Source organism: Olea europaea, unplaced genomic scaffold (assembly GCF_002742605.1).
Source record: "Olea europaea var. sylvestris unplaced genomic scaffold, O_europaea_v1 scaffold992, whole genome shotgun sequence".
Taxonomy (NCBI): Eukaryota; Viridiplantae; Streptophyta; class Magnoliopsida; order Lamiales; family Oleaceae; genus Olea; species Olea europaea.
This window is the reverse complement of record NW_019268432.1, coordinates 134667-147967: the sequence shown is the minus strand read 5'-3', so window position 1 is coordinate 147967 and position 13301 is coordinate 134667. Positions and strand designations below refer to the sequence as shown.

Genomic DNA, 13301 nt, shown 5'->3' with positions numbered 1-13301 from the left:
TGAGATGATTCATTAGATATAGAGAGAGAGGGAGAGAGCTTTATGAAAGGCAATAGTATATTATTATTATTACAATCTTTTTTGTTTTAGAATTACTTTTAGAAACTCATAGCTCATTATAAAGGCAATCCTAAGGTGACTAATCTCTTGTTTTAAAAGAATTATTGCGTATACTCCTAAATAGATTGAGCTTTTACAAATTTCAATTTTTATTATTTATTTTGTTTTATTATTATTATTTTTTTGAGAGCATGATAATAGAAAAATTATAAAACTCTTCAAATTTTAACTTCATTGAATAGAGTCAGAAGGGAGGATCGATGGTGGGATAGTTAAACAAATAACAATGGATAATTATATTATAAATTTTTTTAGAAGGATTTTAAAAATAATTGACTAAGTATTTTAATGCCTTAGGTAGAATGAATCTTTGATTTTCCTTTTTAAAGATTGGCGTCCATACATAGAATGAGCTCTCTTTTGAATCTACATGGGATTAACTCAGATAAATTACAAATAAATAATTAATTGAAATTTATTTGTATGTTTTTGAAAATTTTAGAAGTATAATTGCAATCTGTTCTTTATTTTTTCTTTAGTTTTGTTATAGTTAAATAGGAGGATATATTTGTTATTTCACTGCTTTTAATTGAGAAAATTGATAAAAATTATGGTTTCCATAATGAAATGTAAAAATGAGGGTGAAAATGTCAAAAAATGAAAGTTAGAGACATTTTGCACATAATATTGAAAAGTATGAACGTTTTGTACTAATTATCCTTTTAATAATTTATTTGGACTTATTTGTATATTTTTAAAAAGTTTGGGAGTGTGATTACAATTTATTCTTTAATTTTTCTTCCTTTTTTGTTTTATTTAAATAGAAGAGTACGTTTGTTGTTTTATTTTTTTATTAAGAAATTGAATAAAAATGATAATTTTCACAATGAAATGTGAAAATAGGGTGAAAATGTCAAAAAAAAATGGAATGTATGAACGTTTTGTATAATAACATTAAAAGGTAAAGACGTTTTGTGCTAATTACCCAAAAAAAATAGTATTTTTTGTAAAACTATGAGATAATTGTTGATGTCCATTTGATTTTATCTGAATACTTAGATAAGTCATATTTCACTTTGTATGAGGTTATTCTATTTTGATTTTAACTCTCAATTTAAACCCTACAAATATGAGACATTGATTCTCAATAAAATATACGCTTGAATTTTGACTTTCTCTATTTTTTCTCTTATATTTCTATCTTGTTTCTTTAGTTTTATAACACCAATACGATAACTCATAATTCAATAATTATTTTCTTAAAACAAAAATAAGAACAAAAAAAAAATCATTGAATCATTTTTTTCTAACTACTCGTTCCAGCTCCAAGATTATTTTCCTAGGTGCCTAGTCCCAAAGTATACAATGATTCAAACATATGAGTCGTTCCTTACACTTTCATCCCTCATTACAATTTATAAAATGTTTGGTTTCTGACTCAAATTAGGGTGGATTTTCTTGGAAATAAATTGTTTCCTTATTTTCATGTGGAAAAATTTGTTTCCTTATATTTCACGTGATTTTTATGAAAATATATTATTTCTTTACTCCACATTATTTCCATCTTTATGTTATGTCATATACCTATAAAAAAAATGGTATTTTCTTTCAGTTTTGTTCAAGCAAGAATTGATGAATTCTCTTATTTCTTTCCATATTATCAATTAATAAAATGTCGTGCTTTTGCGATTAACTTTCTTTATTAACTTCTTTACTTTTAAATCATGTTTTTCATTGCGATCTTCATATTTCATATCGCGTTATTAATTTCATTCACTATAATCCGGTCCAACATAAAATGCCATATATTTAATTGATTGATATTAGCTACTGCATGCAGTCAACAGAATTCTTTCCAAAAACTTTATTTATCTACTCTCTTAAATTTATTATTATTATAATCAAATGTGTAAATGACAGTTTATTCAATTTGCAAGTGATTGCAGTTAACATTTGGCTATACTAAATCTCACATACGTAATGATTTCGCTGCTATACGTAACGTCAAAAGTATACTTGTGCTTTTCAATTGATTATTATAATGTGAAATTATCGTACCGTACAATATTAATTCAATAGTTAGTTCTATGTATGTTGCCTTTATTTATTGATTTAGAATAAGATATATTATTGATACGTTGCTCTTGAAGAAGTACAACGTTATACCATTATAAAAGAATATTACAAGCTCATTATAATTTCATATTTTAGGGAAAAAAAATTTACATATTGCTCCAGAAGAATCATACTTTTATATTAAATTAATATTCTTTAATAAAACACAAATATTCAATTATGTTTGTGCTCTTGAAGAACGATAACTAAAAATTATATTTATTCTAAAGGAATATGGTGTTGATGTTGTCAAGGAAATATAATCCACGTTATATCAATATTTTAGAAAGATTTTGCTTTCTAAAGTCAAAACTACGCTATGTGTGAGAATAAAATTTTACTATTGATAGAATATATTCTCTATTAAATTAAAGAGGACATACTAACTTTCCAAAATGTGTGTCATGAGAAAATTGCAAATGTCGAACATTGTATTGAACCAAAAGTTTAATTACTAATTCAAATAGAATTCAATGAAGAACCATAAGTTTTTTTAATCCAATGAATTCTATATGAATTTTTCTTTTCTTTATAGAAAATTGATTATTGATCATCGCTAGTTAACGTTAGAATTATATCCTTATGTTTCTAAAAATCAATTAGGGTAACATATGGGGTCTCATCATCCTTCATGTCGACCATCTTAATATTATTTGTGGATAATAAATATTATTTCAAGTAGTTGAAATATTGAAAGTAGAGATCTATTATTAAGTTATGTCATTATGAAAAAGAAATTGAATCGAAAAGAAAAAGTTATTGATAATACTTTTGTACGTAATGTACTATTTCATATTATGAATAGCAATGAATTGAAATAAATTCGTCAAAACATATCGATCAAATAAATGATTGGTCAAATTAAAAGACACAATTCAAGCAAAACTGAATTTATTAAAGAAATCTGAAGTTTTTGAACCTACAGTTCGAACACTTAAAGATGTATACTTGTGCTAAAATGTAAATAAGAAAAATAAAGTCGTAACATACAATGCACAACTCTCAAAATAATAAATTTTGCAAGGATCGTGGTGGATACAATCACAATTCTATATCTTGTTATCAGACAATGCATGAAATTTGAAATGTGGTTATAGCCAACCCATTTAGTACAACTATTAATGTTATACTTAAAGGATTTAATATGTATGAAGTCTATAATTCAAGTGATATTATCACCTGAAGAGTAAATACATGTTGTACTCTTTTTCTCTTGATCAATATTTAGTCCCATTGACATTTTCTGAGAATGTTTTGAATGGGGCAACTTTTGCAATGTACTAAAAAAATGAAAAATTATTTTTTGTTCATTAAAATTTTTCACAGGATTTTTCCTAGCTAAATTTTAATAAGGGTGGTAATTGCGCCAAGCGTCTCGTCGAGGCTCGGCCCGTGGGCTACTTGGACTAGCCCAAGCACTAGCCGATCTCGAAGTTGAAACGACCAGCAAAATCCAATGAGCATCTCATAGGCTTGTAAACGGTCACTATTTAGGATAAGTGAATGTTGCCAATGGCCACTTCTCTTTTGACCCCAACAGTCACAAATTTTTTTTGTTTTTTTTTTTTTTTTCAAACTCTATAAATGCTTTCCATTTCAACCCTTTTTTGCACAAATTCTCTATAATCTATTTTCTACATTTTACAATCTAAATTACTCAGTTTCAATCCAATTCCTTATTACATTATTCAACCACCAATCTAATTAATTCATCTATAGCATTTCTCACTTATTATATTTTCTTATATCATCTCAACTTTATATTTATCTATTATATTCTATACTTCTATTTCTTATTTATACATTCCAATTCATTTTATACAAATGGATTCCAATACTTATGTTGAGGATTTGTTTGGTTGTAACTCACCATTGACACCACAATTTCAATTTCATAAACATTTTTTTGGCCTCGTTAACATCTCAATTCCCGAAGATTTGGACGTTGATGATATGCATGGGAGTAATTATGCAATTAATTTGAACGATACTGATAAAAAAGCAAAAAAATTTAAAGTATCCAATACAAGATGAAAGCGAAAATTTAAAAAAACTGCAAAGTGTTAGGAGCTTTTCAAATTGGTTTCCATGGTAGTACAGTCGATTGAGTCCAAAGAATTTAAAGCAATTTGCAAATAGTGCCAAACAAAATTGGCATAGAAAAGGAAATCAAAGCTACCCACCTCAACCGTCACTACAAGAAATATTTGGCCAAATATAGAGCTTGTTTGGTATAGCGATTAATCCAATTAAAATCAATTTTTTGACCGTTATTTCACTATTTCAACCGTCATTTTTGAATTTTTCTCTCACATGTAGGACCACTTTATCTCTAACGGTCAAAATCAATTATCAAAATCTCTGCTAAACAAGCACATAGACTTATTGGTCAACTGTCAATAAAACTTTAATTTGGTATTCCTTCTCTCGGTACTAATTCTATTATACGAAGCAAATGGAAATATTCAGAAGGAAATTGCCGTGAAGGAAAATTTATTGCTGGTGTGGAGTTGTCGCTTAGCATAGTGGGTCATAAACATTTTCACAAAGTTCGTGTAAGAATATCTTCAATCAAGATACACTGGGATAAGTAGAAACACTCTTCCTTCCAAGTGCATTAATTATTTCATTAAGCACAAAAAACAGTTAATATATGATTTACAAAAACATAGTGATGTTGTATCATTTACATCTGATACATGGGAAAGAATTAAAAAAATGTTATATAGTTAATTGCTCAATAATTAGACCCGCTTTGGATAACGAGTAAAAGAATAATTGCTTTTAATAAATTGAGTTTCATCACTATGCTAATAATATATTTAATGCTATTACGATAACTATAAAAATATCTCATTGTGAATCTAATATTTGTAGCATTAAATTTGATCATGCAGGTGTTAATGAACATGTAGTTCATAAACTATATAAGGTTATTAATCCAAATTTTGGTAGTTTTCTATTTCATATTCATTTTGTATTTCATATATATAATTTAATTGTACAAAGATTGGGGTAAAATATATTAGCGAAATTCTTTTTTGTAAAATTAGGTATGCATTAGTATATATTACTATATCACCTAGTGGAACATAGGCTTTCGAGAAATATTATGCTCAATTTCTATGAAATTCGAGAAACATAACCAACGTAGGATATAGATGGAACTAAACTTACCTATTACTTAATCTTGTGAAGGCATTGAGTCAAACTCTGTTTTAATTGATCTGATTGGGAATTGACTTTTAAAGTAAAAGATTTTTGACATTTTTCTATGATTCTACAAATTCTACGCTACTAGTGCTAAATTTCTTAAATGGCTTTTTCTTATCACAAAAACTTTCAAAAAAATATAGAAATTATCCTGATTTTACTAATATATTATATTCGATAGAACTAAAATTTAGAAAATACTAGGAAAACTCGCTTATGTTATTTCATGTATCATGAGTAATTGACCTCAAGTATAATTTAAAATGTACAAAACATATTATAAGAAAACTTACAAGTACTTTAAATTTTGATGCTCCAATCACATATTGTAATTTAGGGAATATTTTAACTGAAATATACCAATTGCATGCATTAAGATTGGGTGAAAATGTTAGTCAACACTCTCCACACCCCCCTAACACTAATCTTGATCAACAAGACGTGGAGTTATTGAATTTATATAATTATATTAGAGATGAAAGATTTCATGTAGATTCTTCTACTATGTCTCTTTCATATGCTTTAAAAAAATATATATATATATCTCGACCCTTGAGGAAGAGCACGTGGGTAATATATCCTAAGCCTAAAAAAGTGAGGAGGGTTTTCTTAACCCCAAAGAGGAAAAAAAAAAAATTCCAAGCTCGACCCTTTAGGAAGAGCTTGTACGGAAAGGGACCCAGGGACTTGACTAGATTCATTGTCACTACTATTGATAACCTACAAGATGTTTATCCTCAATATTCTTATATGTTACAAATTGTATATGAGACTTCAGAAGAGAACAAGATCTATTTTTTACCGAACCATCATGTTACTACATTCACCAAAAATTGATGATATCATGAAACATATTTCACCTGAATTGTGATATTGAAGAAATTAAGGAGTATTATTGTTTCATTGTCACACTAAATTTTCTTGAGAAGCTTTTAACGAGAGAGCATTTTATCACTCTAATTTTATTATAATTATTTATACTTTTATTTTCTTTGTTTGGTATTTTATCTCACAAATTTTTGTCATATTAGATTTTTAATTAGATAATTATTATGTAAATATTCATCTAGGAGTGTTATAAAATTATGAGACATTATTGATATCTATTTAGTACTATTACAATATTTAGATAAATCACATGTACTCTAGAAGAGCTTATTTCAAGGTAATTAGTACAAAACGTCCATATTTTTCAAGTTTATTATGAAAAACGTTCCTACGTTTTATTTTTTGACATTTTCGTCCCTACCTTTCACATTTCTTTGTGTTGAACATCATTTTCACTAAGTTTTAACATATAAAATCAATATACCCTCCTATTTAAATAAAACAAAAAGAAATAAAAAATAAAAATCAAATTGTAACTTTAGGCCCAAACTTTTTAATAAGTGCAAATAACCCACCAAAATGACTTCACATTCTTCCCACACCTCACCCCCATCCTACCGTCGCTAGCTGGCCATTTTCATCCATCTTCCGACCACTAAAACTACTGGATATTGACATCAATGAAAAGCCCTTAACCTCTTTCGTAATTGCCACCCAACAACTCCCCATAATTGGAGCAAAGACATCAAAAGAAGCAGTAATTGGAGCAAAAAATTCCTATTATGCAACCGGACCTGATTAGAGCTGAATCCAACATTTGGCTTGTAAATTGGCTCAATTGTTTGTTGACCTATAGATTTTCATCATCAATTGAGGTTCTAATTGTCGAATTGAATATTTGGAGTACCATAGATTCGTCAAATTCATTGGTCCCGAATTTTTCGCTTAAGGTCCGAAGTTCATCCATGAATTCAACTTGTTCTGGACAAAATTGGCCTTGACACATGGTTGGGCAAGGTGAATCAGAGGGAGACGAGGTTAGCCCATGTGGTCCGAGACCATGTGTTGACTGGACGGAGCAAGAATCTGCAATATTCAGCTAGTGAAGCGGGTTTGCGACTTACAGTACTTTTGGAATAAATTCATATTACTGGAGTGACATTTGATTGAATTGAGGCCATGATTATAATCGACAGGGTGTGGGCAATCGTCCGGTGGGGGTCCATGATCTAGGTGGTGGCCGGAGGAGGAGATTCTAGTAGTTTTCAAATTTTTTAGTGGCTGATTTTGAGAGTTGATTCCAACAAGATTAGTTGGTGTTATGGGTAGTTGTTGGGTGGTAATTGTGGAGGAGGTTAAGGGCTTTCCATTGATTTCAATATCCAATAGTTTTGGTGGTTAGAAGGTAGCTGAAAATGGCCAGCAGGCAACAATAGAACGGGGGTAAGGCGTGAGAAGAAGGTAAAGTTATTTTGGTGGGTTATTTGCACATTTTAAAAGGTTTGGGCCTAAAGTTGCAAATTTTTTTATTTTTCTTTTGTTTTTTGCTTTATTTAAATATGTGGATATATTGATCATTTTATGTTAAAAATTGGTGAAAACGACGTTCAACGAAAAAAAGGTGAAAGATTAGGGTGAAAATACTAACAAATGAAAGGTATAGACGTTTTCCACAATAAACTTGATAGGTATAGATATTTTGTGTCAATTACTCTTTATTTTGTTCAAATTATAACTTTTATTCGAATCCTATAAATATTGGTTTATCGTTATAATAAAATATTAAAATTACACATACTTGAATTTTAACTCTACATTTCTTCTTTTATAATTCTCTCTTGTTCTTTTAGTTTTATAACATTCTCTCAATTATTTTCTCATTTACATTTTTAGGGTCATAATATTAAAAAATTTTGGGAATTAAAATTTTGAGATTCTTATCCTTTCGTATTAGTGGGAGGCCTGGGCCTCATAGTGGACCATGAGTACACTTCTACACCTTTTATTTCCTTTAACTAGACCTTTTTATTTCTTCACTGGCAATCACTATCAACGCCTAATCATATTGTTGGATTGTCTATGAGAAATTGTACTATGTTCAAATCAATCGTTTAAAGTGCTAAGGTACACTGTATAGAATTTATAGAAAAGCTTATAAGGTGAATTATATAGAATTTAAAAGTGAATAAGGAGCGTTATATAGAATTTATGCAAACAATTGTAGATAAATATAAATATTTGTACATTTTATAGAGTTCACTCTTCCTTGTATGATCACGTGGATTTTAATAATTTATTTTCCCTATAAAAAAAATAAAAAATAAAAAAATTAGTGAAATTTATGACATGTTAGAACCAATTTGCACATACAACGTAAATTTTGAAAAATTAGATCAAAGAAGAAAGTTGAATGTTTAACTTCAAAACAAGAAATCAACATGCAAGTATAATAATGAATTATTGGGAATAATTTTTGAATTATTATCTGAGCATAAAAAATGATAAACTGATTAAGCTAAGCAACAGTGACTTAACACGTCAATTATTCGATGAATTTATCAATTAATTGATATTACATGTCTATGTTGTTGCGTATTTTAAGAGATCTTGTTACAGTTCATTACGAAAATAAAGATGTAGAACTTTTAAGAGAACAATTACACTCAATTCTTAAGCAGTACCATGAAGTGTTCTTCCAACAAGGGTGATGCTATGTGGACAACGGAGGTTGACAAGGGAGGTTGACAGAATATGAGTTGACAAGATCTATATCATTCATTTCAAAACCAGATTTTGAAATCAAAACAAATAAACGGCCTAGATCTTGCCAATACCTATTTTGTCAACAAATTTTGTCTACCTACTTTGCACAAATAGATTAATTGTTAAAATTACAACTAATCATGATGGCACGTTTGGATACTAGAAAGTGACCTCAAAAGGCGTGATTGAATCAACTGCTGGTATGGTTGCACCCGTTATTTTCATCCACATCACCCTTAATTCAAATTATCTAAGTCACAATGGCAAATGAAAGTCAGGATTTGGTTCACATCTTCAAATTAATCCACCACCTAAACACCACAAGCAATGCATTGTAAAAAAGTGTAACCATTACCCCAGCATTCAAGAGCACCATAAATTCTGTTCGAAATCTGCATACTCCATCCTATATTAACATGTTTTTGGGACATGTCCATCAAAAAAACAACAGCACCAAAAACCCAGTCCATTCACAATCTGAGTTCTCAAAGAAAACTAAATCAGAATTGTTACCATAATGAAAATGCAAGCAAGTCTTGGAAGGCTGGAAAATATTTGAAACATGACTATCAGGATTTAAGACTTTCCCAATGAAGTTTTTCGACATCCATTAGGGTATGCAGCACAAGTGACAAGATTTTAATTTCTTTTTTCGTTTCATTAGTACAATCCTATATTGTACAGATCACTTGCAAATGGTTTAATAAAGCTAATTACCAAAAAAAAAAATAAAAAAAAAAAAAAAAAAAAAAAAAATCACCTATTTCTATCACTCCTACATACCTCACAAGAACACAATAACCAACAATTTTTCATCGATTAGTTCAATAAATGTCCATCCATTCGCAAAATTCAATATTCGACCATACAGTTTCTTTTCCAGTACTAGTCTTGACAATCAACATCATCAGAAAATAAATCTTAAAAGGATGTCTTCAACTAGTCAAGAAGAGCCAGTTTCAGTAACTATGGAACCTTTTCCCCCTACCTTTAAGGTATTCAACAATCAATAATATTGATAAAGCTCAACAAAAAACCTCAATCCCTTACCTCCAAAATCAGAGCAACATATAATCTCAAACAAGCATAATGCTAAACACTATTTATTCTCAGAAAACCATAATGTATGGAAATTGCCAGTTTTGAACAGCATAATAATAGTATAGCCATAAATACAGAGCCAAAAATGCAATTCCAAGACAAGGTACAAAGCAAGAGATTCCTCTTCAAGAATGTCCCCCAGAGGGGTTAGTTCATCCATGATTTATGTTTCATCTTTCATTTCCTTTTCGTTTGTTTCAACAAATCTATTGATCAATTCCAATTCTTTCGGCAAGAAAAAACAAACAAAACCCAGAACTCAAAACACTATTGATGGCATAAATCATCTAAGATCCATTCACAAAAACAAGTATATATTGAGAAACCCATTGATGCATAATAATATAACAATTTATTTTTATATATAGAGAGAAAGCTTTTTACCGATCAATTTATCCAGCAGCATTCAAGACCCTGCCAATCTCATAAGAAACAAAAGCATCAACACAAGCATATTGCACTTGAACAGGCGTCAACCACGGGTAATCCCACCTACTCAAGGTCACATTTTTGGGCTTTTCCACCTCTTTCTCAAGCACAAATCTGGCCAAACTCTTCAGCCCCGCATTCTTCAACTCCTTCACCTGATACTTGTCCGCCGCTAGCTTCCTTAAATCCACGGCATTCGCATTGTACCCAAATCCATAATCCTCTTCAAGTTTCCCTCCATCCTATATTAACATGTTTTTGGGACATGTCCATCAAAAAAACAACAGCACCAAAAACCCAGTCCATTCACAATCTGAGTTCTCAAAGAAAACTAAATCAGAATTGTTACCATAATGAAAATGCAATCAAGTCTTGGAAGGCTGGAAAATATTTGAAACATGACTATCAGGATTTAAGACTTTCCCAATGAAGTTTTTCGACATCCATTAGGGTATGCAGCACAAGTGACAAGATTTTAATTTCTTTTTTCGTTTCATTAGTACAATCCTATATTGTACAGATCACTTGCAAATGTTTTAATAAAGCTAATTACACAAAAAAAAAAATAAATAAATAAAAAAATCACCTATTTCTATCACTCCTACATACCTCACAAGAACACAATAACCAACAATTTTTCATCGATTAAATGTCCATCCATTCGCAAAATTCAAGATTCGACCATACAGTTTCTTTTCCAGTACTAGTCTTGACAATTAACATCATCAGAAAATAAATCTTAAAAGGATGTCTTCAACTAGTCAAGAAGAGCCAGTTTCAGTAACTATGGAACTTTTCCCCCTACCTTTAAAGTATTCAACAATCAATAATATTGATAAAGCTCAACAAAAAACCTCAATCCCTTACCTCCAAAATCAGAGCAACATATAATCTCAAACAAGCATAATGCTAAACACTATTTATTCTCAGAAAACCATAATGTATGGAAATTGCCAGTTTTGAACAGCATAATAATAGTATAGCCATAAACACAGAGCCAAAATTGCAATTCCAAGACAAGGTACAAAGCAAGAGATTCCTCTTTAAGAGTCCCGAGAGGGCTTAGTTGATTCGTGATTTATGTTTCATCTTTCATTTCCTTTTCATTTGTTTCGAGAAATCTATCGATCAATTCTGATTCTTTCAACAAAATAAAACAAACAAAACCCAGAATTCAAAACACTGTTGATGGCATAAATCATTTAAGATCCATTCACAAAAACAAATATGTTTAAACGAAAAACAAGTATATATTGAGAAACCCATTGATGATTCAATAATATACAATTTATTTTTATATATAGAGAGAGTTTTTTACCGATCAATTTATCCAGCAGCATTCAAGACCCTGCCAATCTCATAAGAAACAAAAGCATCAACACAAGCATATTGCACTTGAACAGGCGTCAACCACGGGTAATCCCACCTACTCAAAGTCACGTTTTTGGGCTTTTCCACCTCTTTCTCAAGCACAAATCTGGCCAAACTCTTCAGCCCCGCATTCTTCAACTCCTTCATCTGATACTTGTCCGCCGCGAGCTTCCTTAAATCCACGGCATTCGCATTGTACCCAAATCCATAATCCTCTTCAAGTTTCCTCAAATCAGACTCAATTCCAATGCCCACAAAAGTGTAGTTCTGGTTGGAGAGGAAGTCAACGAGGGGGGACGGAATATGACTAGAATGAATGAGTTGGTAGATGAGACAACGGCGGCCGACGCAGAGCTGGAGGGTGGCAACAGGGTTCTTATAGAACCGATTGTTGGGGCGCCACTCTAAGTCGAGGCCGATGACCAAGCGATGGTGGCTGTGGTGGTTGAGAGATTCAATGTCGGACAGCCACTGTGAAACCATGGTGGGATCGTGAGTTACTAGGGTTTCGATGATGTAACCGAAGAAGTTGACGTCGTAGAGATTGTGGGTGTCGTGTGGTAACCGGTGGTCATGAATGGTGATCACCATTGCTCCGCCGAGTGTTGTGAGAGAGAGTGCAGAACGAAAGACAAAATAGTCCAGTTATAGCGGACTCATTAAAGCATCACATTATTGAATTCACAGTCCACGGTTCACGCAAAACTCTATTGGTCCGTATCTTTTATGTTTTATAGACTCCTAGTTTCAAAAGAGGTATAAAGGAAACAATTAACTAAAAATCAGTGATCTAAATTATTTATTTTTATTATTATTTTAAATATTTAATCATTCTGAATATTATTTATGGCCCGTTTGTTGCCCATTATACAATTTCATTTTATTAAAAATCAATCCGTTACACACCCCTCACCTGACATTACCCGAAACTTTTTACTATACACATTTTCCTTCCTACACCATTTTAACAAATCTACCCTTGGAGAAAATCTTCAGTAGGGCGGTCACACCGCCACATGATCGGTGTGACCGCCCTATAAGGGAGGGCCACCTCGACGGGGTAATTTATTTCTTTGATTTTGTTTTATGCTACTGGGTTTTGGTTCGATGACTTACTATAATAAGATTTGGTGGAAAACCCTCACGAAGTCACTAATTTTATTTGACAGATGATGTTTCAGTTGTAATGGTCAAAAATAAAACAAGAAAAAGGGTACTAATTAACTAGAATAAGAATGTAAAGTTGGTACAATTGATTAAAACAACAATCTTCCACTCCCAGAGAACAATACTGACGGAGGAAAACACTAAACTTGGAATTAGAAATAGTAGGAATTGTGCTAGATCAAATTTGGTGTTTTCCTTGGGTTTTGTCTACGAAATTATGTTCTTCAGCGGCGGGGAAAATCAATTTTACGTAT

The 13301-nt window shown here is 30.9% G+C and overlaps 1 protein-coding gene across 2 annotated transcripts; it reads right to left on the bottom strand.

Moving 5' to 3' along the window:
• Positions 1–10335: 10335 nt before the first annotated feature.
• Positions 10336–12580, bottom strand: LOC111392876 (Werner Syndrome-like exonuclease). Of its 2 annotated transcripts, none has more exons than XM_023018281.1 (2): positions 12080–12580; positions 10336–10716 (listed from the first exon to the last, which is right to left on the bottom strand). In XM_023018281.1, the coding sequence occupies exons 1-2, from the start codon at positions 12469–12471 to the stop codon at positions 10473–10475; spliced, it is 636 nt and encodes a 211-aa protein (XP_022874049.1). In that variant the 5' UTR covers positions 12472–12580; the 3' UTR covers positions 10336–10472. The 2 variants fall into 2 exon arrangements, with proteins under 2 accessions (XP_022874049.1, XP_022874050.1); XM_023018282.1 differs by lacking the exon at positions 10336–10716 and adding an exon at positions 11168–11376 and having other exon boundaries at positions 11828–12578.
• Between the last annotated feature and the right edge of the window lie 721 nt (positions 12581–13301).